At 33.8% G+C, this 27641-nt stretch overlaps 1 protein-coding gene across 1 annotated transcript in view; it reads right to left on the bottom strand.

Annotated features, from left to right (window-relative positions):
• Positions 1-24924: 24924 nt before the first annotated feature.
• The window catches only part of LOC143046422 (neuronal acetylcholine receptor subunit alpha-10-like), a 75779-nt gene continuing 73062 nt past the window's right edge, over positions 24925-27641 (bottom strand). Inside the window, exon 7 of the mRNA XM_076219586.1 lies at positions 24925-25635. Coding sequence (XP_076075701.1) covers positions 25189-25635 — 447 coding nt within the window. The 3' untranslated portion in view covers positions 24925-25188. The remainder of the gene's footprint in view (positions 25636-27641) is intronic.

Below are 27641 nucleotides of genomic sequence, written 5' to 3'. Positions count from 1 at the left end.
AGTTATTATAGTATTTTTCATATTTAGCTGCTATTAGATTTCAGCATAGAATATTGTCTTGCATTGAGTTAAACTAGATTATATACTATTTTTGACATTAAGACTTATGAAGTCATATTTCTTTATATTCAGATTCCAGTATGTGAAGTATATTAAAAAGTACAGTAACTTTATAGAGGAGCACTGCTCAGCCCTTGTATTATTTACACGGTAAGCTGTGTTCTGTGTTTACATGTTTATTTGTTTACGTGTTGTCTATTTTTACTATGTGTTTTAATTAATGTGTGTCTTGTCTGTGTTTGTAATGTGTTATTGTTTAGTTTACAAATATCTTCGAATAGAATAGTGTATTAGAATCGATTACTTTAGATAATGATCGTTGACACAAGGTGTTATTGATATCTGTAAAATTGCATATTTAACAGTTACCGGAAATAGACTGTGGTATAAATGCTTATGATTTGTAGTAAAACATACTTTATTAATTATGGAATATTTCGAACTGAAGTTAACTACTTGGATAATTTGTATTTCATTTTATTAATATGGAGATAATAATTAGAGTTATCGTTCTTTGAACGTTTGTATTGTGACTTATTGTGTATTTTATATGTTACAGGTTGTTTAAGATTACTTTAATAAACCAATAGAACCCAACTCAAGTGTTTATTACGCCCAACTGGATGAGTCGACACTTGTATGGCAGTCTCATAGAATGTATTTATGTCGACGACAATTTATGTGCAAATCAAACAGACTTGATAGGTAAAAATGTCAAAATTAGTCAACATGGTTTTATAACCTTAATTACCATAAAACAAAGTTTAAAAACATTTCAACAGAGAAAAAAATTGGATATAGAAACTATATAAAGTTCACAGGCAAAAATTTAAAAAAAAATTGACAAATTGACAATAGCACTACAATATGTATGTCAGTATGTATGAATACTGAGCCACGCCAACAGTGCGTTACGAAAAATGTATTAAACAATAGCATAGAGTAAAGGTTAAAAATATACATGTACAAATACAAATAGCACTCTGACACGTAATTAGGATAATAAACAAGGTCAGTACCAATAATCTACATTCCAAGATCCCCTCCCCCGAGGGTAACTTAGAAATAGAAATATGGTCTCCTTCCTTCACTAAACTCTAGACAAATATATCTTTTGTTTGACTGCGTGATTTATCAAGTTCGCATCCACGTACGGTCAAGAATGGAACGTTAAATCCGTGTAGAGAGAGTGCCATGTTCTTTGCACGTTAACAACCCTGGCAACTAAATCTCTTTAAGGTGTCAACTAATTGTTCCCGTAGCAAGTAAGTTCTCCAGACCTTCATCCCGGACAGTCTCTATTATAAGACATACCAATTGTTTATGTTTTTAAATTGTTTTCGTCCTGAACATATATAAAAAATAATAAGATGTGGTATGAATGCCACAAGAGACCTAATGACACAGAAATTGATAATTCTATGTCACCATAAGAGCTTCGATAGTGAACAAAGCCAATACCGCAAATTCACCTATATCGGTACTGGAATGACAAATGAGAAAACTGACGCATCAATTTAAATTCATGTCCAGTGCACGATGATTAATCAATATATTAGACATCGCAATATCTCCAATGTTAACACGATATTGCGTCAACATTGTTTACATTGTTTGAACCCTTATATATTGTTTACATCGTTGACATCGTTAACATCGCGATGTATACAATCTAGAAAATATATTGTGTTTACATTGTTTACATCGCGATGTATACAATGTAAACACGATGGTGTGTCAACATCGTTTACATTGTTTCAACCCTTATTTATTGTTTACATCGTTGACATCGTTATTATAGCGATGTATACAATGTTAACACGATGTTGTGTCAACATCGTATACATTGTTTGAATCCTTATATATTGTTTACATCGTTGACATCGTGAACATCGCGATTTATACAATGTTAACACGATGTTGTGTCAACATCGTTTACATTGTCTTAACTCTTATATACTGTTTACATCGTTCAAATCGTTAACACCGCCATATAAACTATGTTGCCACTATTTTGTGTCAAACTAGAGCTATAACATCACATTTTTTTAAAGATTTGTTGTTAAAAATCATAAAAATGCAAACTGTATACATGTAATCGACAAACTTCATTGAATTATTATTATAAAAATGAATAATTTTTTTTTTTTTTTTATATTGTCAACATCACAATGTTTACGATGTGAACGATGTAAATACAAAGATATACACTTGGTACACATTATTTATACGATGTTGACGATGTAAATATGTATAAACGATATCATCAACATCATGATGTAAACGATGTTAACGATGTAAATATAAAGTTATAGAGTCTATATTCAAATTAAAAACGATGTTGACACGATATTGTCAACATTGCGATGTATACGATGTTGACGATGTAAAAACGATTTTGTCAACATCACGATGAATACGATGTGAACGATATAAACAGAAAGGTATGGAACCTATATATTCAACATTAACACGATGTTGACACGATATTGTTAACATCACGATGTATACGATGTGAACGATGTAAACACAAAGATTAAGACTTGGTTCACAACATCTATACAATGTTGACAATGTAAAAACTATATTGTCAACATCACGATGTATACGATGTCAACGATGTAAACAGAAAGTTATAGAGTCGATATATAACATAAACACGATGTTGACACGACCTTGTTTACATCACGGAGATACGATGAGAACAATGTAAACACAAAGGTACAGAACATAAAGATAGGATACAATGTTAACACAATAACGACACTATAAAGTTGACTTTGCGATGTTGACAATATCGACAAAACATCGTGCACTGGACATACTTCCCGTTAAGATGTTTAACCCCACCACATTTAATGTGTGTCTGTCCGCAGTCAGGAGTCTGTATTTGATGTTGCTGTTGATCATATGGGGCATTATGTTTTTCGGTCTGTGTGTCCGTCCATCTGAAGCGCTTCAGGTTTAAGTTATTGATTTAAGTTAAAGTCCAATCAACTTTGAAAGATGTTCCAAAATATATGATTTTTCTTTTCTAATTTCAAATTATAGTTTTGAAACTGATTTTATGGTCCAATGATCATAGAAAATTGTGCTAGTTAGGCATCCGTATACTGTTGATACATACTTGTTTGCACGTAAATTGAGAAGTATGACCACGCCCCTAAATTCAGACAGTGGTGTAACGGTGCAATGAAATAGGAACATACTGTTTAAATCAGTTGAAAAAAGGCTAAACTCATTAATTCGATACAAATAAAAATTAATTTAACAAAACCAGAGTGGACGTGGGAGGGTACTTGTACATCCCTACAACAACAATACACTGATCAGAGAGTACTCGCAGTTACTGTCAGCTTAATCAAAGTCAATAACAACTAATAACACTATACCTTTCCAAACCGGGGTTGATCCAAATTAGTCAATACGGGTTAAACTCAGGTAGTGTGAAAACTTAAAAACCAGGGCAAACCTGAATTAAAACAACACCTCAGATTAGGTGGAGTTAATGTGGGTCGAACCGGGGTTAATTACCTGCATTCCATTTGTGAAAGCGAAGTGGAGTTAATTTGAGGTTCTTGCTATAGTGACACATGCAGTTTTGCTTAAATAAGCCAGTTTTAGAGCTAACCCGACTTATCCAGTCGTTATATTCCGACTACCTATCGATCTCTTCATTCACCAGAGTAATCCAGTCTTTATATTCCGACTACCTATCGATCTCTACATTAACCCAAATAATCCAGTCGTTATATTCCGACTATCTATCGATCGCTACATTAACCCGACTGATCTTCAGTGTCGTTATATTCCAATTCAATATCGATCTCTATATTAACAAAAATACACTGACTGATTGAAGGCGCTGAATCATTCGAGTTATTGGAAAGCAGTATACGGTTTGACCATAAGTCTATCAGCCATAATAGAGTTCACGTGACCGTGAAAATGCAATGAAACAACGGATGAGACAAACGTCATTTTTAATCACTAAAATACTTATAATATTCCCGTTTGAATGGTTTTATACTAGTAATTTTGGGGCCCTTTATAGATTGTTGTTTGGTGAGTCAAGGCTCCGTGTTGAAGGCCGTACATTGACCTATATTTGTTTACTTTTATAAATTGTCATTTGGATCGACAGTTGTCTCATTGGCACTCACACCACATCTTCCTATATCTATTATGATAACTTATTGATGAAGACAATCTTGAATTTTCATAGTTTTACTCAAACTTACAAACCAACTCAAAATCATTTATTCTTTATTTTATTATTTAACTTGATGTTTTCGTGAATATTGTCAAGTCTCCTGATAGGACATTCTATATATTTTCGAGGAAACTAAAAATGATGGGCTGAATTTAAATTAAAGAAGGCATTAAGACAAACACTCTATAGGAATATCTAAGCAAGATAATTTTGGATACGCAAACGTCAAGTTATTTTCAACACGAAGCGCTTTTTTTTGTGCAGGTGGTTCTTCTATAGATATCACCAGTAAAAAAAAAGGGAGTTTACTTTACAAATATCAGGAAGAAAATAAACGAAATTCGATTTACAACTATGTTATTGTAATATAAAGAAGACATATTAATTTTCCTACTTGTTAAAAAAGGATTAGATGTAAATATTGACAGACAAAAATAAAAATTAGTCAAAATCAAGAAATGTCATCTATATGTAGAAACCAAATCAGGAATCTGATGTACAGTAGTTGTCGTTTGTTTATGTAATTTATAAATTTGTCTCGTTTCTAGTTTTTTTATATAGATTAAACCGTTGGGTTTCCCGTTTGAATGGTTTAACACTTGTAATTTTGGGGCTTGTTATAGCTTGTTGTTTGTTGTGAGCCAAGGCTCCGTGTTGAAGGCCGTACATTGACGGTAATTTTTGAAGTATGACGATGAAATGTACACTTTCTTTTAGACGATAAAACAGACTGATTGTGACAAATGACGTTAATTTTTTTCTCCAAAAACGACGGTAACGATGATTATTTGAGACCTCTGACGAATCTCGATAAGGATATGTTGACAAATCGCGGTAAAATTTTACGCTCACGGTAGCCGAATATGACTGTTTTACGCCTGACGTTAAAGAGCATTACTACACTCAGTACTGCCTAGAAAATATCCTACAATCAAAGGAAAAGTTTAAAAACAATATTAATAGAAATTCTGTAAAAAAAACAATGTTGAAAATTTTATGCGAATGTGACTTAATTTTGAATTTTAACATTGTTATTATTGTAAAATTAGACAGCAAAGTAGCGCCTATGTCTAATTTTTTATGATATTATATATGTATTATGAAAGTAAACTTTTTGAGAGAAAAATGGAACTTCTTCTCTTCAGTTTGCTGTATCAGCTGCTTTACATATTTATAAACAAAATATTGTATATGTTTCCTGAATAATATGATATTTTTTTCACAAAGGAAAGTTTGTTGGACAAATCTTTGCATTGGCATTTTACTTTAATAATGATCAATGCATTATTAAATTTGACAATCTCTATGAATTAATTTCTTGTTTGACTTGATATTAAAGTTAGTTTTTGCTCTTATTTATGTAGCTTACTTAGTACAGAGATAATTATATAAGCAAGGTTTTTAACTTATAAAATATAAACAAGTTTGCAGAAACAAATATGTTTGCAGTAAGATTGCAGGAAAAACAAGAATATAAGGGATGTTCGCAGCTAGATTGCATGAATCTTTGACCATTTTATATGTTTGCAAGAGCATTGCAAGAAACTACATAAAACGACTGAGCATGCCTATTGGTAACTTCCTGGAAGATAAAGATTTGAAATTTGAAAATGTTGTTGATGTTTGCAATGTGTCATGATAGATATTAGTGTTCAGGGATGCATTATAGTTTGGCAATTAACAGATTAGTTTTTTAAGACATTATTTGTAAGTACAAATTCATCGTAGAATGTAAACTTATGAAATTCATTCCCTCCACAGATATCTGCATGAAGGCTAAAATTACATTTTCAAATACGTAACCATGCAATGTACAATACTCCCTCATATGCTTAGAGATTATAACTTACAAAATATGTAAGTCTAGTTGAATTTTGTGACAATTTTAATTTAACTAGCTGTGTATATATATATATACTGTATATATATGCGCAAAGTAAATTTCAAATAAATCTTTTTTTAACTTCAGATTCATGCATGTAATTCATTTGAGAACGTTCTTGGAATTAATCTAACTTATTTAACATGTTGAAAGGTATAAACTTATGCTATGATAATTTTTCAAATGATAATGTAATTGAATTTTTTTATGAATGGATGTAACATAACTTTTTTAGAATTTGTTGTGTAATATAGATAAAATGGTGTGTACACAACATCACATTGGTTAATTGTATAACAGATTGATCTGAATAAAAATGTTTGCCACAGGTCTGCAGCAAACACGCAGGAGAAAGATTAATTTGCATAAATATGTTTGCAGCAGGTCTGCGGCAAACACTCATTTGTATATACATGTTTGCAGCAGGTCTGCTACAAACACGCAATTTGCATAAATATGTTTGCAGCAGGTCTGGGGCAAACACTCATTTGCATATACATGTTTGCAGCAGGTCTGCAACAAACACTCATTTGCATATAAATGTTTGCAGCAGGTCTGCAGCAAACACTCATTTGAATGGTAATTGTTTGCAGCAGACCTGCAGCGTATTTGAAGCGTGGTTCACGGACTCTGTGTTCGCTGCAAGTCTGCAGCAAGTTCGCAGCAGACTTGCAGCAAATGTTTGCAGGAGGCTGATTTTTTCAGTAAGGGTATGTTTAAAGGGGCACTAGCTAAGAGATGTATAAAAATCTAAAATATGATTCGTTTTTGTTCAATCAATTATAAAACTGAAATAGTGAAATAATAATTCGCTTTTAGTAGCCAAAATGGTTCAATTTTGTCAAATTATGTTAAATAATATTGATAATGAAGTATTCACTTGCAAGTGATTAAGTCGACCTCATTAAATCCGTATTCATGTGAACCTCAGTTTAACCTGATTTCTAAAACTATATTTTATTGTACATGTTGAACAATTTTTCATTCATTTGTTTATTTCTTAATTTGTGTGAATTAACATTGATACAGTAAATGTTAATTACTACACTTTCATACCACAACACATACTGTATTGGTACATGTATCACTTATATTAGTATCCATATAACACTAAACAGAAAAAAAATGAAAAGAGAATAATTTTGCATAACCTTTTGAATACTACTTCAGGCATTGTCGTTACTAAAAACCAATAAATGTATTCTAATATGAGGAACATTTTAACAATTTATACTAATGATACTGATGATCCACCACAAAATAATATAAATACAACCATACAAATAGTAAGCAAATACATATATAAAAAAGATGTGGTATGATTGCCAATGAGACAATTCTCCACAAGAGACCAAAATGACACAGAAATTAACAACTACAAGTCACCATATGGCCATCAACAATGAGTAAAGCCAATACCCCATCATCAGCTATAAAAAGCCCCGAAATGACAATATAAAACAATTCAAACGAGAAAACCAACGGCCTTAGTTATGTACCAAAAATTATACAAAAAGCGACTATGTAACACACAAACAAACGACAACCACTGAATTACAGGCTCCTCATGTTATCAAATCTTTATATCATCTCCCATTTAGAAAAAAACGCATGAAAAAATGAACCTATTATGTGTTGCTCTCCTAGCTACAAAGTGAATCAAAAATCAAAGATGTGGAACATATTCGATCATAATCAGTTGGTAACTAATGTAATTACTGTCTCTTCCATGCCCATCTTGAACATAAAAACTAAATATTGAATAAACGATACTCCTAATGCTCAGGTTGGTTGTCATCGTGCAACGCCGTTAATAACACCATATAGGAAAACATAGAACTCCCTTTTGTCATAAGTAACTGTCAAACATCAAAACATACTATCCACACTCATCTGTGTCCACACTTGTAAAATATAAATAAAAAAACTTACAAACATTCATTTCCTTTTTTCGTATGTTTCTCCTTCCAGATACTTTCTTCACAATGAATTGTCTAATGTTTATTTTTTTGTGTTTTTGTCCATCCATGGGCTATCATAAATTTGTCAGATTTGTTTCTAGTATGAATGAAATTTTCTAAGATGTACAATTTCAACCGCAATAAAGAATATCTTTGTTGTTGTTTCACTTTCTCAATGCGTAAATCTTTACTATATCACTATGTTCATGACACTGACACATATTATGCTAACGCTATATGACGTATGTTGAAAAAGTTAACAATGTCACCGTCAATTTGTGTAGGGGACCAAAAGGGGGTTTAATTACTTAGAAATGGAGTTATCGTGTGGAATTGTGAAAAACAACAATTTTTGATCAGGATTTCATTCATATTTTTAATAAAATCAGTATTTTACAGTACTTTGGAAACAGTCAAAACAGCAAAAACCAGGAACAAATTGACTTGACTAGTGGACACTAAAATTGATGTATTACAGTAAAACATTATGAATTCGAAATCAAAATAGGTTACCCGGTTTCAATTAAGATTATCACCGTTCTTTTCCGTCATTTGAATACGCAAACGTCAAGTTATTTAAATTCGATGTTTTTGGCGAACTGTAGGATGACTGATGCCCCCCTTACTAAATGACTCAATGACTCAATGACTCAAATGTGTAGAGATTGAAAAGTAGTAAAATTCTAACATATAGGAAAACATGTAATATATTTCCAACAGTTTTTACATCATTTGAATTATGATAATATCATTGGTTGTATAGAAGGTGATGTGTTCTGCAGTGCTATTTTATATTTCAAACACGTTACTAGACATAATACCGTTTAATACTGTATCATTTGATATTTTTTTTACATGGAGATGTCTTCCGACACATCTTTTCACTATAATACAGGACCGAAAGATACCAGAGGGACAGTCAAACTCATAGATCGAAAAATCTGACAACGCAATAGCTAAAAATGAAAAAAGATAAATAAAAATAATAGTACACAAGACACAACATAGAAAACTAAATACTAAGCACACAAACCTCATCAAAAAGTGGGGATGATCCTAGATGCATCGGGCAGGTAAGCAGACCCTGCTCCACATGTGGCACCCGTCGGTCGTGTTGCTCATATTATTACAAACCTGGTAATACTAGTTACATAGTGTGTTTGTGACCTTATACGATATATATGGGGTCAGTTAATTCCATATGGGGTGAAAGCAAATCTGGAATCCTCATATGAAATTGACTGACCCCATATAAATCGTATTAGGTCACTAGCACACTTTGTAACGAATGTATCATACTGGCGATCTTAACGTGGTATTTAGACTAGTGGCTTATCAACATAATCAAGCCTTCAATACCGTTTGTATTTAAAAAAACTACTTCCATTGGTCTATACAAAAACAAATGCCAACAATAACAACTTGTTCGCTTTAAATGTATATTATGAATTTATTTCATTCGTTTATCAACAATTTCTTTATCTGTTGAAACCTTTGAGATTTTTACTCAACTGTGTTTATTTTCAAAGGGAAGTCACACCAGTGCTACTGATCGTGTATTGAATAAGCCTGCCTACCTACTAACCTTATATGGATTATACACGGTCGTCACGCGGTTGCTTTTAACCAATTATATTTATAGAAATGTATAGGAGGTAAGACAAAAACGAATACTGCGATTCGCCGGACTGAGAATTGCTCCTTTTTATTTCATTAGGTTTTATTTATTTTCTCAATGAACTTTGTTTAGTATCATAAAACAGCCTTTATATTGGTGCAAATTTAACATGTGCCTATACCCCTTTTTCTTATTTCTTTATGCAAAAAACAACGAACATTTTGAATAAAAAGTCTTGCAAAATCATTCAAGACTTCTTTCAGAGGAACCAAACACAATAAAATGATAAATTCAGGATTTTCTTTAGGAATCATATATGCCCATTGAAGCCATATATCAATGACCTCTTAACCTTACAGGAAATGTATAGACAGAATATTAAAAGAGGGAGACATATGTTGCTCTCTTTTCCCCTTAAAATGAAAAAAAATATCACTTATATGCATTTTTATCTGTTTTAGTAAAGGGACACTTTTTTGAACAATTAATAGCAATATGACTTTAATTCAGAAGTGTATTTGTTGCATATCAACCGATGTTAATATTCTTCTTTTTGTCTCTTTGACAAGCTTTTTATAATAACGGGGAATCGGCGTGTCCCATAGAACAGCCAGTAGAAAAATCAATCAAAGATGGTAATGGAGAAGTTTATTCCCATGATAATTCTGTTTTTATTCATTTTTGTTTTCATTATCATTATTTTCCAAAATGTTTTATCTTGAGTTTTTAATCAATAATTTGTGCGCGGAAAATGAGCAAAAGACGAATTATAGTTCCAATGTTTGCATTGAATGACATTATTTGCAACTTCTTTCTTCATTGGATGCTACAATAACCAGTTACCCAACGCATGTTCACTATTCCTGTTCATGTATGGCCGGAATAATAGCATAATCTCAGAAAACATCTCTTCTTCTGGATGGACCTGGTAGTGGACTATGTGCAGCCATGCATGATGCTATACTCTCAGAATGAACTGGTAGTGGACTATGTACTGTCATGCATGATGCCATACTCTCAGAATGAACCGGTAGTGGACTATGTGCTGCCATGCATGATGCTATATTCTAAGAATGAACTGGTAGTGGACTATGTGCTGCCATGCATGATGCTATACTCTCAGAATGAATTGGTAGTGGACTATGTGCTGCCATGCATGATGCTATACTGTCAGAATGAACTGGTAGTGGACTATGTGCTGCCATGCATGATGCTATACTCTCAGAATGAACTGGTAGTGGACTATGTTCTGCCATGCATGATGCTATACTCTCAGAATAAACTGGTAGTGGACAATGTGCTGCCATGCATGATGCTATACTCTCAGAATGAACTGGTAGTGGACTATGTGCTGCCATGCATGATGCTATACTCACAGAATGAACTGGTAGTGGACTATGTGCTGCCATGCATGATGCTATACTCTCAGAATGAACTGGTAGTGGACTATGTGCTGCCATGCATGATGCTATACTCTCAGAATGAACTGGTAGTGGACTATGTGCTGCCATGCATGATGCTATCCTCTCAGACTGGTAGTGGACTATGTGCTGTCATGCATGTTGCTATACTCTCAGAATGAACTGGTAGGGGACTATGTGCTGCCATGCATGATGCTATACTCTCAGAAAGAACTTGCAGTGGATTATGTGCTGCCATGCATGATGCTATACTCTCAGAATGAACTGGTAGTGGACTATGTGCTGCCATGCATGATGCTGTACTCTCAGAATGAACTGGTAGTGGACTATGTGCTGCCATGCATGATGCTATACTCTCAGAATGAACTGGTAGTGGACTATGTGCTGCCATGCATGATGCTATACTCTCACAATGAACTGGTAGTGGACTATGTGCTGCCATGCATGATTCTATTCTCTCAGAATGAACTGGTAGTGGACTATGTGCTGCCATGCATGATGCTATACTCTCAGTATGAACTGACAGTGGACTATGTGCTGCCATGCATGATTCTATACTCTCAGAATGAACTGGTAGTGGACTATGTGCTGCCATGCATGATGCCATACTCTCAGAATGAACCGGTAGTGGACTATGTGCTGCCATGCATGATGCTATACTCTAAGAATGAACTGGTAGTGGACTATGTGCTGCCATGCATGATGCTATACTCTCAGAATGAATTGGTAGTGGACTATGTGCTGCCATGCATGATGCTATACTGTCAGAATGAACTGGTAGTGGACTATGTGCTGCCATGCATGATGCTATACTCTCAGAATGAACTGGTAGTGGACTATGTTCTGCCATGCATGATGCTATACTCTCAGAATAAACTGGTAGTGGACAATGTGCTGCCATGCATGATGCTATACTCTCAGAATGAACTGGTAGTGGACTATGTGCTGCCATGCATGATGCTATACTCTCAGAATGAACTGGTAGTGGACTATGTGCTGCCATGCATGATGCTATATTCTCAGAATGAACTGGTAGTGGACTATGTGCTGCCATGCATGATGCTATACTCTCAGACTGGTAGTGGACTATGTGCTGTCATGCATGTTGCTATACTCTCAGAATGAACTGGTAGGGGACTATATGCTGCCATGCATGATGCTATACTCTCAGAAAGAACTGGCAGTGGATTATGTGCTGCCATGCATGATGCTATACTCTCAGAATGAACTGGTAGTGGACTATGTGCTGCCATGCATGATGCTGTACTCTCAGAATGAACTGGTAGTGGACTATGTGCTGCCATGCATGATGCTATACTCTCAGAATGAACTGGTAGTGGACTATGTGCTTCCATGCATGATGCTGTACTCTCAGAATGAACTGGTAGTGGACTATGTGCTGCCATGCATGATGCTATACTCTCAGAATGAACTGGTAGTGGACTATGTGCTGCCATGCATGATGCTATACTCTCACAATGAACTGGTAGTGGACTATGTGCTGCCATGCATGATTCTATTCTCTCAGAATGAACTGGTAGTGGACTATGTGCTGCCATGCATGATGCTATACTCTCAGTATGAACTGGCAGTGGACTATGTGCTGCCATGCATGATTCTATACTCTCAGAATGAACTGGTAGTGGACTATGTGCTGCCATGCATGATGCCATACTCTCAGAATGAACCGGTAGTGGACTATGTGCTGCCATGCATGATGCTATACTCTCAGAATGAACTGGTAGTGGACTATGTGCTGCCATGCATGATGCTATACTCTCAGAATGAATTGGTAGTGGACTATGTGCTGCCATGCATGATGCTATACTGTCAGAATGAACTGGTAGTGGACTATGTGCTGCCATGCATGATGCTATACTCTCAGAATGAACTGGTAGTGGACTATGTTCTGCCATGCATGATGCTATACTCTCAGAATAAACTGGTAGTGGACAATGTGCTGCCATGCATGATGCTATACTCTCAGAATGAACTGGTAGTGGACTATGTGCTGCCATGCATGATGCTATACTCTCAGAATGAACTGGTAGTGGACTATGTGCTGCCATGCATGATGCTATATTCTCAGAATGAACTGGTAGTGGACTATGTGCTGCCATGCATGATGCTATACTCTCAGACTGGTAGTGGACTATGTGCTGTCATGCATGTTGCTATACTCTCAGAATGAACTGGTAGGGGACTATATGCTGCCATGCATGATGCTATACTCTCAGAAAGAACTGGCAGTGGATTATGTGCTGCCATGCATGATGCTATACTCTCAGAATGAACTGGTAGTGGACTATGTGCTGCCATGCATGATGCTGTACTCTCAGAATGAACTGGTAGTGGACTATGTGCTGCCATGCATGATGCTATACTCTCAGAATGAACTGGTAGTGGACTATGTGCTGCCATGCATGATGCTATACTCTCACAATGAACTGGTAGTGGACTATGTGCTGCCATGCATGATTCTATACTCTCAGAATGAACTGGTAGTGGACTATGTGCTGCCATGCATGATGCTATACTCTCAGTATGAACTGGCAGTGGACTATGTGCTGCCATGCATCATGCTATACTCTCAGAATGAACTGGTAGTGGACTATGTGCTGTAATGCATAATGTTATACTCTCAGAATGAACTGGTAGTGGACTATGTGCTGCCATGCATGATGCTATACTCTCAGAATGAACTGGCAGTGGACTATGTGCTGCCATGCATCATGCTATACTCTCAGATTGAACTGGTAGTGGACTATGTGCTGCAATGCATGATGCTATACTCTCAGAATGAACTGATAATGGACTATGTGCTGCCATGCATGATGCTATACTCTCAGAATGAACTGGTAGTGGACTATGTGCTGCCATGCATGATGCTATACTCTCAGAACGAACTGGTAGTGGACTATGTGCTGCCATGCATGATGCTATACTCTCAGAATGCTTGTCATGATTGAAATTTTATTATTAGTGTTTTAAGAATGACTAAAAGATCTTGTAAAAGTGAGTTAAAATTTAAATTAACCAATTTAGTCTACATTACCGAGTTACAAGTAACCATGGAGGCGAAATAGAAATTGTTCTGAGGAAAAGGAATACATGTATATGTATATATATTTATTAAGAAACTACCCCTTTACAACGGGGGCACTTGCAGGCAGGTACCCACAAATGCGTCTAAGAGCATATACAATGAATAATGTTTCATTAAATAAAATACACATAGGACAATATCAAAGTTAAAAAATAATTATTTTTTAAAACAAGTCAACATACATCTAAAACATAACAGCATTATATATTAATATACATATTTCACTCAACATATGTATACTAAAAGTGTCAACATGTTTACAAACATTTGGATCAAACCTTATAAAAATATTAAACTAGCAGTATGTTTATTTTTTCGTAGGACGGTAACTCTGTGAAGCAAAAGTCGGGGAAGTTAGTACTTATGTACTCATTTATATCGGCAAAATACTTACTTCGTTTAGGAGAATATTCAGAACATTAGAGAACGAAATGTTCCACGGACTCCTCAGATTTGCCTGAACACATTTGACAAATGGTAGTCTCGCACATATTCATTCGTTACAGAACTTGATTGAAGGGTAAACAATTTGTTCGTGCTAACAATTTTAACCTTGTAGACTTAAAATCGAGCAAGTTTGACAAATAAGGCTGTCTACCAGACGCCAGGTTGAATTTAGAAAACGCATTTATACTACTTTTATTTGTTATAACTTTAAATTCTCTTTCACAAAAAAACCTTCCAAAAACGGTTTGGAAATAATCAGGTTAACCTTTAGCTCGTCAAATATGATCCGACATAATCTATTCTTATCTCGGTCATAAATTCTAGCAAAATAAGACACCCTTTGTCTATCTAGGAAATCATTGATTGGTTCCCAACCCAAATCTACGAACAGAGCCGACTTAGGGATATTCATATTAGTACTAAAAATAATTTCGCCGATTTATATTGTCAAGTTTCAAGAATTTGTTTTGTTGAAACTGACGACGGCAGCCATACAGCACAACCGTGTGCGATAAATGGCCGCATTACCGAGTTCCAGAGGGCATAAATTGACCTAGCTTTGAAGTTATCTTTTAAGTAACAATTTATATGGTAGGCAAAAGTTTATGAACGGGTAAAACAAATACCGAGATATTTGTATTTATTGGCTTCCTAAAGGAGCAGGTTACCTAATTGACCCTTCTTGTTTTTATCTAAACGCTTACCTATTATCATAACCTTGGATTTGTTTTAGTTAAACTTTATATTCCACTTTGAAGCAAAATTAGCTGTTATATCTCTGTTCGTCCCTCTTTTATAACATCGATAGTAAAATTGTAAAATCAGTGGTAATTTTTCAATACAAAAAAGACTTTATTAAGATTGAAACTTGGATAAGAAATGAATAAAATATTTTAACTGAATATTGCATGAAATATTTGCCACGGGATATTAGACAAACAAATAACTTCCAATCATTATAAAAAGCCATGTACTGTTTACATAAGTAATACTATGTGCACATATTTTATTGTCTATATGTATAATACTTGTAGTTATTTTTATTTGTGTTCTTTGTTGCATCTTTTAATCACAACTTATCGGTTGTATTTTGAACAATACAAGTTTACATGCGACACGAAAATTACTCTAGCAACCAACATCACTTCTGTTGATATTGACTCTGTCATAGGAAGGTACCAATTGTCACTATTCCGATTTACCAGCATTTGTTTGCTGTTGTAAACTTATTATAACAGATTCCTCACAGAGAACGCGGCAAACTTTACAAAGTTCTATTTGGTTTACCGCTGTCTTTAGAGTTCAACGTATTAACGTTAAATAATTCACTCTTCAATTAAATAGTGTATAAACATTGTTGTATATAAACAAACTAAACTAATATTAATATTCTTCTCCAAGTAATTCTGTACACTGAACCAAGCATCCCACATACAATCGTCTAAGCGTTAAAGCCTAACTGGAGTCTTAACTTTCTTATTTCTCTGCTTTGGGAGAGATACATAGCTGTGTATCATCATGATAGTTATTCGATAAAACTTCACAAAGCTTATTAAGTTTGACAAAAAGTTCGCTACAACGCCTCAATTATTCTATATTTTTGGGGGTGAATATATCCGACTACTTTCATTAATAGATATCTACCAACCAACCGTGATAAATTGTCTGAGCCTACTGCAAGGCAAATTCGCGGCAGTCCGTATTCAACACTAGTATATACTTTCATTGTCCAGAGGCAGTTCAAGTGTCATTGACCTTTTTTCATGCAGGATGGCAACTATTACAGGGCCTATCTATTTAATTTACCGTCAACTGATTGATCTCAGCCTGTACATGCATGTCAGTAATATTTGCCACTGGACATCACGCAAAATTATAATATTGTAAGTACTTTATGAAATGTTACTAGTATTATTATTTTGAGGACTCTCAGAAGGAATAGTTTTAACTGATGGGATTATTCTCTTGAAATCAAAATAATTTATTTTAAAAAGTTGTTTAATTATTCCATGTCGGAATATTTGGGGTATCGGACTATTGGGGTGTCGGACTGATAGGGCGTCAGACTATAAATGGGGCTTAGGACTATTGGGTTATCGGAACAATTGGGTGTCGGACTAATGGGACATCGGAATAACGGGGCTGACCCGATTTATAATACTTTGTTTCTCCCCTCGTGCATTGTTTTTTGAGACTTTTCAATCCCTTTCAATGACAACACATGCAATTTCTTGTATCTTGTTATAAATTCGCAACTAAATTTGTCTAATGGGAGATTAAAAATTAACTGATTTTACCACGGTTGTGCCAAATACTATAGTAATTTTTCGAGTTCCCAAATTTTTTTGACCTAGTGTTGCTGAACAGACGACAAACTTCGATTCGTCCAACTAGGGTTGGCTCGAGTTATAAAATCAGTGTTAATGAGCATGTGCACAACCTTCCATAATCGAAGTGAAAAATCGACTCCAGTTGAGTCAGACTCTCAAAATGGAAGGTATAAATATAGCAGCAGTTGTCAATTTTCTTTAATGGACGTCGACAATAAACTTTATATTTCAATTTGTATCATAAGGGAATTTAAGACTAATATAAAAAAAAAAGATGTGGTATGATTGCCAATGAGACAACTATCCACAAAAGACCAAAATGACACAGACATTAACAACTATAGACATTATTTATGTATGTGCCTGTCCCAAGTCAGGAGCCTGTAATTCAGTGGTTGTCGTTTGTTTATATGTTACATATTTGGTTTTCGTTCATTTTTTTTACATAAATAAGGCCGTTAGTTTTCTCGTTTGAATTGTTTTACATTGTCTTATCGGGGCCTATTATAGCTGACTATGCGGTATGGGATTTGTTCATTGTTGAAGGTCGTACGGTGACCTATAGTTTTTAATGTCTGTGTCATTTTGGTCTTTTGTGGATAGTTGTCTCATTGGCAATAATACCACATCTTCTTTTTTATATAGGTGAATTATAGTAATATCCACCGTGTATCATCGTACAGTGGATATAGGTACTAACCAAGCAGACATGATCGATTTTGAACTGACACGGTAACGATTTTTTTTGTTTTTTTTTTTTTATCAACTTTCAGTGTACATTTCTCAACATCTGAAATTCCTGCTCAAAAAAAATTTTTGCTTCGATTTTTTCCTATATATAAGACATATTTTATATTTTAATAAGAACAATTAACTTCTAAATGCACAAATAGTTGTGAATGTCAACACCAACTTTCAATTTCAATACAATTGTCGAGACATTTACATGTTTTACCTGAAAGAAAGCTAATACAGGGCAAAAGTAAAAGTTACCAATCATATACTCATTCCTTGAAAGTTTTTGGGTAATGAATGAGATTGAAAATTTTGTTTTTGTGTACGGTGTACAGCAACTGAACTATCCACCGTACAGAAAGATTTATGTGGCCAGCTAAACACCGAGTTGCAATGAATATAGAATTATATCGGATGAGACGAGTGACAACTTCTTTGACAAGTATTTGGATATGTTTGTAGTAATTTTTGTTGTTGTGAGAAAATAATGAGACATCTCTAATCATCAACCTACGACCAAATTATTTCTTAAAACAACAATTATGTTTAGATTGAGGTAAACATTGATATTATGTGAACAAAACAAAGATTTTCGTTACCGTGTGAGGTCAAATTCGATCACGCCCGCTTGGTTAGTACCTATATCCGCTGTACTGATGATACACAGTGATATCAGTCTATTTGTCCGTTTCTTATACAAAGGAGTAGATCCAGTAAGACCCCTTTTTGGCCCCAAAATATAGCAGTTTTACAAAATTGTTCAAATGTAAACTTTTAGCTATTAATCGGAAAGTAGAATACTTCTGATTCATAGATATGGGCTGTTTTTTACAATACAATGCGCAAAAATCGGGTTCTAGCATCATTAAGTCATGCTAAATTACTGAAATCATTGAAATGTTTGCATTTTGGTTATTTCTTAGACGGTTTCCGTTTGAAATGGAAGTGGTCGCATTTGTGTTCATTCTTAATATTCAAATATAAGTTGTATTAAAATGATGATACATAGACGGTACGCGCGATGTTCGTACCTCATTGAAAATTCGGTGTAGTTGGCAAGATGCAAGTCCAAAATATATAATTTTGTGATATCATATACATTGCTATTGTACGTATTTTAAAAAATAACAATTTTTAAAATAAAAACGAAAAAAAACAATTGTTGAAACTGTGTTTTATACTGCATGTGACAAGCTTCATTTTTCAAAAACGGCGAATTTTAGGTTGTCCCGCGTAACATATTTCATTTATTGTAACCACTAAACTATGATTTTCGTCAAAACTATTTAATATTTTGAAAAACGTTTTTTTCTATTATTTTACAGAATGGTTCCTTCAGTCTTTAATGCATTTTTTATGACGTTATGATGACGTCATAGAAAAAAACTCGTTCCATACTACAAAGGCAAATCTGTCCCACGGGGAAAAAAATTGGGATTCTAGTTTTGAGAAACAAAAAATTTTTATCTAAAATGAAAAAAAGATTAGTATTTGTATTCACTACATCAATGTTAATTTACTTAATTTTATGAATTTAAGGACAAATATCCTGAAAAATGATATATGATAATTTATGAGCGATTTTTTACAGGCTTACAAGGTTGTCGCATCACCATTTTTTGAAGTAAAAACTAACTCAACTCAAATTTACGTCAATTGTTTGCTTATCACTGATCTTATACTGTTAGAATTTATGATTTTTTTAAATGTTATTTTTCTTAATTTTTCAAACAACTATAATACATCAATTTTCGATAAGTAGTTAAAAAGCACCGTCGATTTTGCGGAGTCTTACAAGAATGTCGCACTTGCTTAAAAACAACGTTTTAGTCGAATTTTTGGTTTGAACGTTACGAAATATCCGCGACGTTGTGTTACGCTTACATGTACGAACATCGCGCGTAACTTCATAACATATATAAAGGTTGAGAATGAACACGGATGCGGCCACTTTCATTGTTGACAAAAAAACATCTGAAAAGTGACATATTTAGTTATGGCATGTTTAAAAAAAAATCATATTTAAGCGTTAATTTGAGCGTTTTTAGTGACTAAATTAGTTAAAATCTTTCACTTATAATAATTGATTCGACTAAAATGGACACTTAAGTGTTTAAAATGTTTCCAAATCATTCATCAGATGAACCTGAAATTTGAGGCCAATATTGGCCCTTACCTACTCCTTTGATATTGTTTTGTTTTGTATTTACTATTTTCATTACTCATTTGTAAACCCATTATATTTATACAGTGAAGATACTTAAAGTGCCTTTTTTTCATGGATTCATGTTTAGTTTTGTGGTCAAGGCCGTATCCCGGATTTGTTAATCTATAGGTTAACTCTGTTTGATGTAATTTATGGTAGTAAGGTGTACATTTTCGACCAGACAGGTCAAATAACTTTGGCCTCATTATCATGCATCACTCAGCAATGTTTATTTTATGTGGTTATATGCTTATATAACCGTCTGCTATAGGGCCCCTGTATTTGGTGTATGGTGTACATGTCTACATGTTTCATATATGACGTTGACCTCATTTTCATAGGTCATCGATCTTTGATCAGTTTTCATTGTTTAACTGTTATATGTACTCAATGAATTGGTTACGAAAAGAAGTTCGGTTAACGTCGTCTATAGAAAATTCTAACATGACGTCCTTCAAACGCTTTGAGTACACACCCGTGGTAAAATATGAATATATTGTTTGGGCTGTTCCGATCGTAAGAACCACTATATTTGGTGTACGGGATGTTTGTACCGGTCTGTGTGGCATGGTTCATCGGACCTTGACCTATTTTCATTATTCAATGATAATCTTAAGTGTATGTGACACTTCTAGTAAAACCCTTACTATTACAGTTGTTCAACATATATACTATCACAAGTAAAGCAGACGAGGCATTTCAGCATTTGCGCTCTGATATTCTATAGTCTGTAATATATAGTTATCTCATTGGAAATAATTTTTTTAACATCTGTTACGTTGTATATAAAGAACTTAAGGAAGTACTGTACCACAAAAGATTGCATGTTTATAGTCCAAGCTCAAATTGGTAACGAAAGATGCTGTTTTGCTATTAGATGGATGGTCAATAACCTAATAATATATTTAAACGTTGCATATACCAATATTATTATTGTTAAATAGTGGCGGTAAGTAGATATGTCTACCTTAGTTGTGTTATATTAATATTTGTCTTTGGCGGCAATTCATAATTTTACTATAACAACTCTAACTTCATCTTCGTTAGCCAAGGGTTACGATCCACTCCCGTTCTCTTCACCCTTGGCAGATTGAGCTAACATTTGTGATATCAATGTTGCGCCATCATTGAGGGAAGATTAAAGTCACGTCCATTTCGAATACATTATTCTTGACCAATGGTAGCACTTGAACTCTTCAATTTGGAGGTAAAAACACGGTAGCGTCTAGATTCTACACACTTGGTAAAGCCGGAAACGAAATATACGTCAACATACATGCAATTGTGCATGAAAAATACACAGGAACTTCTATTAGTTGATTATAAACATTCAAGTTGTCACTAAATAAAGTCGTATGTTTAGTAATGTAAAGACTTGTTGCACAATAAACACGTGGCAATTGTTTCCAAACGATTTCTACATCTACACGTGATGATGTTATATGCACTTGTTGATTAGATGCAGCGAGTTTCTACTGCAACAAATAAAAATCCTTACCTTGTTTCTCCGAAATGTTATCTCAATCCGCCAAGGGTGAAGATAACGGGGGTGGATCGTAACTCTTGGCAAGCGAAGATGCTCTAACATACACCGATTCTCAGAGCTGAATTTTCACACGCGAACTGAATGAACTGAGCTGCATGATATCGCTAGACATATCAGTGCAGATTCAGTAGAAGTTGTAACGATTGAGAATAGAGCTGAATTAGTTTGATAACAGTTCAAGCTGAGCATCCCAGTTGAAGTATACGATGAATGAAAACTTCCCCACTAAGTTTGGTACAATGACCTAAAGCTATTGTGAAAACATTTAACAAACAATTAGTTAAAAATAACGTTATTTTTGGACCTGTTTAGTTTGTGTCGGCGCAGACACGAAATAACAATAGCGTCATACTATGTATATTCTTGAACTCATTCATCATTTATTCTTCATGTGATCATCATTTTATATTGTTAACGTTTCATTGCGTACATCGCTTTATGTGCGCCAGTTTTAGGAGTTTTATAAAGGACAGTGTAGGAATCCGCGTTACTTTCCCCTCTCTTCTAATGACGTAAACTGCTCAGCGAGTCGTGTGCACAACTGCAAAGAACATTCAGCGGACACGTTGTCCAAAAGAACAATTCGTGGCTAACCACAGCGTGAGTTACTTTCAAAACATTACAAATTATGTATTTACATCAGCGACGAACTGTTTTAATATATTTTCATATGTTATAAAGAAACTATGAACATTTTACCGTTCAAACTGTTCGTATCTGCGATTTACACGATTTAATTCAAGACAGAACCCGACGTGTGCAAGAATATTCATATTTTTATTATTATAAAGAACTTTAACAGCTTTATATATCTACGAACTGTTTATCCGTATTTTTAATGGACTTTAATTATCATTGAACACATTGTAAAATTGTATTTATATTTGTATTTTCAGTTTTTCACCATTTGGATTGGTAGTGAAATAAAAGTCAGCTCCTGATTGTTTTATCTTTACTTAAACCCAGTCGTCTTGGTTACACTCAATGGTCAGGCCAGTACAATGTATGCATGAACGACACTCAACGTGACAGAAAGTAACAACCCACAGACACAAATTGCGTACTCATGCATATATTTCCAAGGCGGATGCATTTAAAAAAACACGTGAACCTTTTTTCGAAAGTTTACGCTCGTGGAGGTCTTTCTATTTTCGAAATCCACTTATCTAGACACGTTTTAGTTGGTTTTTTTTAATTTCGAGGTGAAGAGTTTAATTTAAAAGAAAAAAAATGAAAGCTTAAATGTTCGTTCTTATAAAAAAAAAAACATGCTCCCATCAGTTGTAAGTATATCAATTGGTAATAGAAATATTATTTTAAGCCCCACCTACGATAGTAGAGGGGCATTATGTTTTCTGGTATGTTCGTCCGTCCGTTCAGTTTTTGGTTAAAGTTTTTGGTTAAGGTATTTTTTGATGAAGTTGAAGTTCAATCAACTTGAAGATTAGTACACATATTCCCTATGATATCATCTTTCTCATTTTAATGCCAAATTAGAGTTTTTATCCCAATTTCACGATCCATTGAACATAGAAAGTGAACGTGCGAGTAGGGCATCCGTGTACTGGGAACACATTCTTGTTTAATTATTAAATCTGGTCACGCATTGTCTTTCACGATCGTAATAGTGTGTTGCCTGATCTTTCACGATCAAGTTCGGTGACAAATCAACAAAATCCAATGTTTCAGAAACAAATGAATGGTTTCAAGGGAAGAGCAAACTTTCATTTTCGGAAAAACCAAAGATTAAGTTTCAAATATATCATGATATATTAAAATGTGACCATTAAATGTACAAAAAGCGTGGTTTTTAATGAATCCCATGGACATGTATTGCGCCTTTTATGTTTTCTCATAAAGTACTGTATATTTTCTTTATCTTATTGCACAGTCTTGTTGAGAATGTTGAATCATTTTGATAGACTTATTTGGGTGGGGGTTTTTTCGAATTTGTACCGCGTTTTGAAAATTCAGCATTTTTTTGGGTAGAATTTATATCTGATTATTTTTACGATCCGGTACCATATTTTTCCCCATCCAATCACAATACTTGACTACCGTTAGGTATTCTTTCACGATAATTTCTCTCAATGAACCGAATGACACCCATACTAATACTTTTAATAAGTTTTTGATTGCATCTGTATTGATATGTAATGAAAAGTAATTGAACCAAAGTATATAAAGTTATTTCATATTTATTTTAAAAGTTTAAAACGATCCTACAATCCATATAATAAAAAATACAGTACAGATAAATTCAAATAAATTTATATGTGAATAATTAATTATAATTCAAGACTTCACTTTTTTTTATTTTGGAATGAAACGTGTTAAGTGTATAACATGGCACCATACATTCCTTTTTCTTACTTGAGATATTTTGTCTTAGATTCTTTCATATTTTGTATAATTAATCATTTTTTTCTTCATTATAATCATACACACAATAAAATACTAATGTACAGAAATATGAAAAACTAAAAATTCATCAAGTAATGAATTGACTTAAGAGACCAATAATTAAGATAAACAATCGGACCTATATTGTGATTGACAGATACATGGATAAAAATAAAAACCATAAACACAGCAATGGTTAACAAAACAGAAAATCGACGAATGCAAGTGTTTGACATCCTATGTTTTAGGTGAAAATGAAGCAAAAAGAAACATTCTCTTTTTGATTATTTCAAATAGTGTATTCTTATATGACGTTCTTCTTTAGTTTTGGGTACAAAGCCATGTTCTAATTCGAATAGAACATGGTCTGCACGTGATTGACGTCACAATTGAAATTGCAACGTCAGATGAATTTTGAACAACGTCGGAGATCAAAATGGGCATTTTTGTTGGTGTTGCTCGCTAGGAAATCAAATAAAAACATTCTAAACGTAAGTTTAAATGTTTCTGTTCCTTTTTTATTGATAAACTGTTGATTTTTCTATAACGTTTTTGTTCATCAAATCAAATGGTGACATTTCGAGCGTCTACTATACTGTCTATAGGTCCGCTTCGAAGTACAAAAGTTCAAAATATTCCTATTAGAATCGAAATAATTCTATCATGCCATGCTCTATGCTCATTTTAACATGGGTAGGCATTATATTTGTAAACATTTAATACCTCGCTAACGCTCGGTATTAAGATATTAACAAATATAATGCCTACCCATGTTAAAATGAGCATAGAGCATGGCATGAAAGAATTATTTCTTAATCAAAGACTTAGATTCGGTCTAATAATAACTTAGATTCGGTCTAATAATAACTTAGATTCGGTCTAATAATAATTTAGATTCGGTCTAATAATAACTTAGATTCGGGCTAATAATAATAACGTATTTCAAAGCTTTGAAACATAAACATCTGATTTCAGTCCTATATTAAAACTACGAAATATAAATAGTTTTTTAATTGATAACATAAATTTAAATCAAAGATAGACATGAACTTAAAAGTGTTAATAACATCGACTGGCATTGTCTGTGTAATCTCGTTGTTGTCATCGTTGTATCATCCTGCATAGATTGTATACAATGGTTCGTCATAGATTGTATACAATGGTTCATCATAGATTGTATACAATGGTTCGTCATAGACTGTATACAATGATTCATCATAGATTGTATACAATGGTTCGTCATAGATTGTATACAAGGGTTCATTCTAGGAAAAAAATAATTACAACACCTACAATATTAATGAGTAAATATAAAAGGAAAAACAACCGATCAGTTATACAGCAGATAACTTTCCATTCTCGGATGTGCTTTTCTCTTATTTCATTTCTTTTCTTCTGATCTTGGTATTTCTCTAAGATTTCTCGTATAACCCGTATGTCCTCTGCCAATCCTGAACGCATTGGAATTGAAAAATCAATGTCTCCATTCGGTTGTCCATTTTCATATATATCAGAGCGATAAAATTCTTCCTTTTTCTCTGCTAATAATCGTACTCTGGCACCTTTTTCTTCAGCAGCATTACAATTATTTTTGTCAGAAGACATTTTCATACTCCATAGGTTCCGAACGGTTTCATCATTACGTTCCTCATTCTCGACCAATTTGTCGCGAATACAGAAAAGCCTTGCTACGACATCGATCATCAACTAAAATGGAAAAACATCTGAGTTATATAAAGTTAATATGAGGATGAGGATATTTAAAAAAAAATTTACTAATAAATTACATGGTTTAATTAACACATTAAACTATTATTATAGTTGTTACAAATAGTCTTTGCTACTTCACAAAAAGAATTTTCAGATATATTCATAAAAAATATCTACACAATAATTTTTTTTAAAGGAAATTGATCCTTCATCCGGAATGACTTTTGGGGTTCTTTTATTATCTAATCAGAAACTAATTGCGGTCAAGCACGACTTTTCTGTTCCTCGTGTTTGGACAATATTTTTTGAAGTGTTTCGAGAATTTGGATTAATAATTTCGATGTGGTTTTGAAAGCTTGGAATACTATTGCGAAAAGGTAAGTTAAAGTGTAAATATGTTTTTCAATCTTTATTAAATTTGTTATTGATTTGACCCAGATAAGTACCGTGTCGTGACCTTTACCTGCCAAGGTTTTAACAATGTACACAAATGTAGCGTACAAGTGTCGAAGTATCTATATATTGACAAAGACACACACACATACACACACCTACATATACTAATATATCTGAATTACCCACATTAACATTCATAGTGATAATTATTGTACAAACAAACTTCTGCACATACAGTCATACTTGTTCAGTGTCACATGATAGATTTTACAAACAAATTTCTTTCCATAACTTTCACACATACTCATAGCACTTACAAATAATTACTTGCATAGTACATTTATAATAAAGGAAAAATATCACATACAATCGCACATAATCTAGATAGCATCTGGTTTTTTTTTACTATACATGTAGCATAAGTTAACTATAAAATGACTTCATTATTATTCTTCGTAATATTCAATACCTTTGTTAATAAACTGCTGATCTCTATATTGGTCATACTATATAATTATACAGTATTTTCTACCTCATATTCAAAAATTCTTAATGTGTCTGTCTGCTTTGTATTTTTTATTAGAAACATAATGTGTTTTATAGACTGAAAAGAACATTAAGCTAAGCAGATGATTTAGCGCATAGTATGCATCGTCATGAATTTTGTATCCTATAACCAATGAATGAAGACTTATTGCATAAAATTGAGAATGGAAATGGGGAATGTGTCAAAGAGACAACAACCCGACCAAATAAAAAACAACAGCAGAGGGTCACCAACAGGTCTTCAATGTAGCGAGAAATTCCCGCACCCGGAGGCGTCCTTCAGCTGGCCCCTAAACAAATATATACTAGTCCAGTGATAATGAACGCCATACTAATTTCCAAATTGTACACAAGAAACTAAAATTAAAATAATACAAGACTAACAAAGGCCAGAGGCTCCTGACTTGGGACAGGCGCAAAAATGCGGCGGGGTTAAACATGTTTGTGAGATCTCAACCCTCCCCCTATACCTCTAACCAATGTAGAAAAGTAAACGCATAACAATACGCACATTAAAATTCAGTTCAAGAGAAGTCCGAGTCTGATTTCAGAAGATGTAACCAAAGAAAATAAACAAAATGACAATAATACATGAATAACAACAGACTACTAGCAGTTAACTGACATGCCAGCTCCAGACTTCAATTAAACTGACTGAAAGATTATGATTTCATCATATGAACATCAGGCACAATCCTTCCCGTTAGGGGTTTAGTATCATACCATCATAACATATATGAGAAGAACATAACCCGTGTCATGCCAACAACTGTTTTTAGAATAAATGTGTTTAGTTCCGATGCAAAGACCTTATCAGTGACTCAATATTAACGCCAAAATATGCAATCTTTAATGACTTGACAACAGTATCGTAGTTATATCCCTTCTTAATAAGTCTATTCAAAGGTTTTGTAAGTTTCTGAGGTGAATACTGACACCTTTGTGCTTTATAAAGAATATTTCCATAAAAAATTGGATGTGAAATACCTGAACGTATTAGAAGTCTGCATGTTGAGCTATATTTACGAATGATGTCTTTATACCGATGATAAAATTTAGTA

Source organism: Mytilus galloprovincialis, chromosome 9, assembly GCF_965363235.1.
Source record: "Mytilus galloprovincialis chromosome 9, xbMytGall1.hap1.1, whole genome shotgun sequence".
In the NCBI taxonomy this organism is placed as follows: Eukaryota; Metazoa; Mollusca; class Bivalvia; order Mytilida; family Mytilidae; genus Mytilus; species Mytilus galloprovincialis.
Note: the sequence above shows the minus strand (reverse complement) of the source record. Positions and strands in the feature narration are given on the sequence as shown.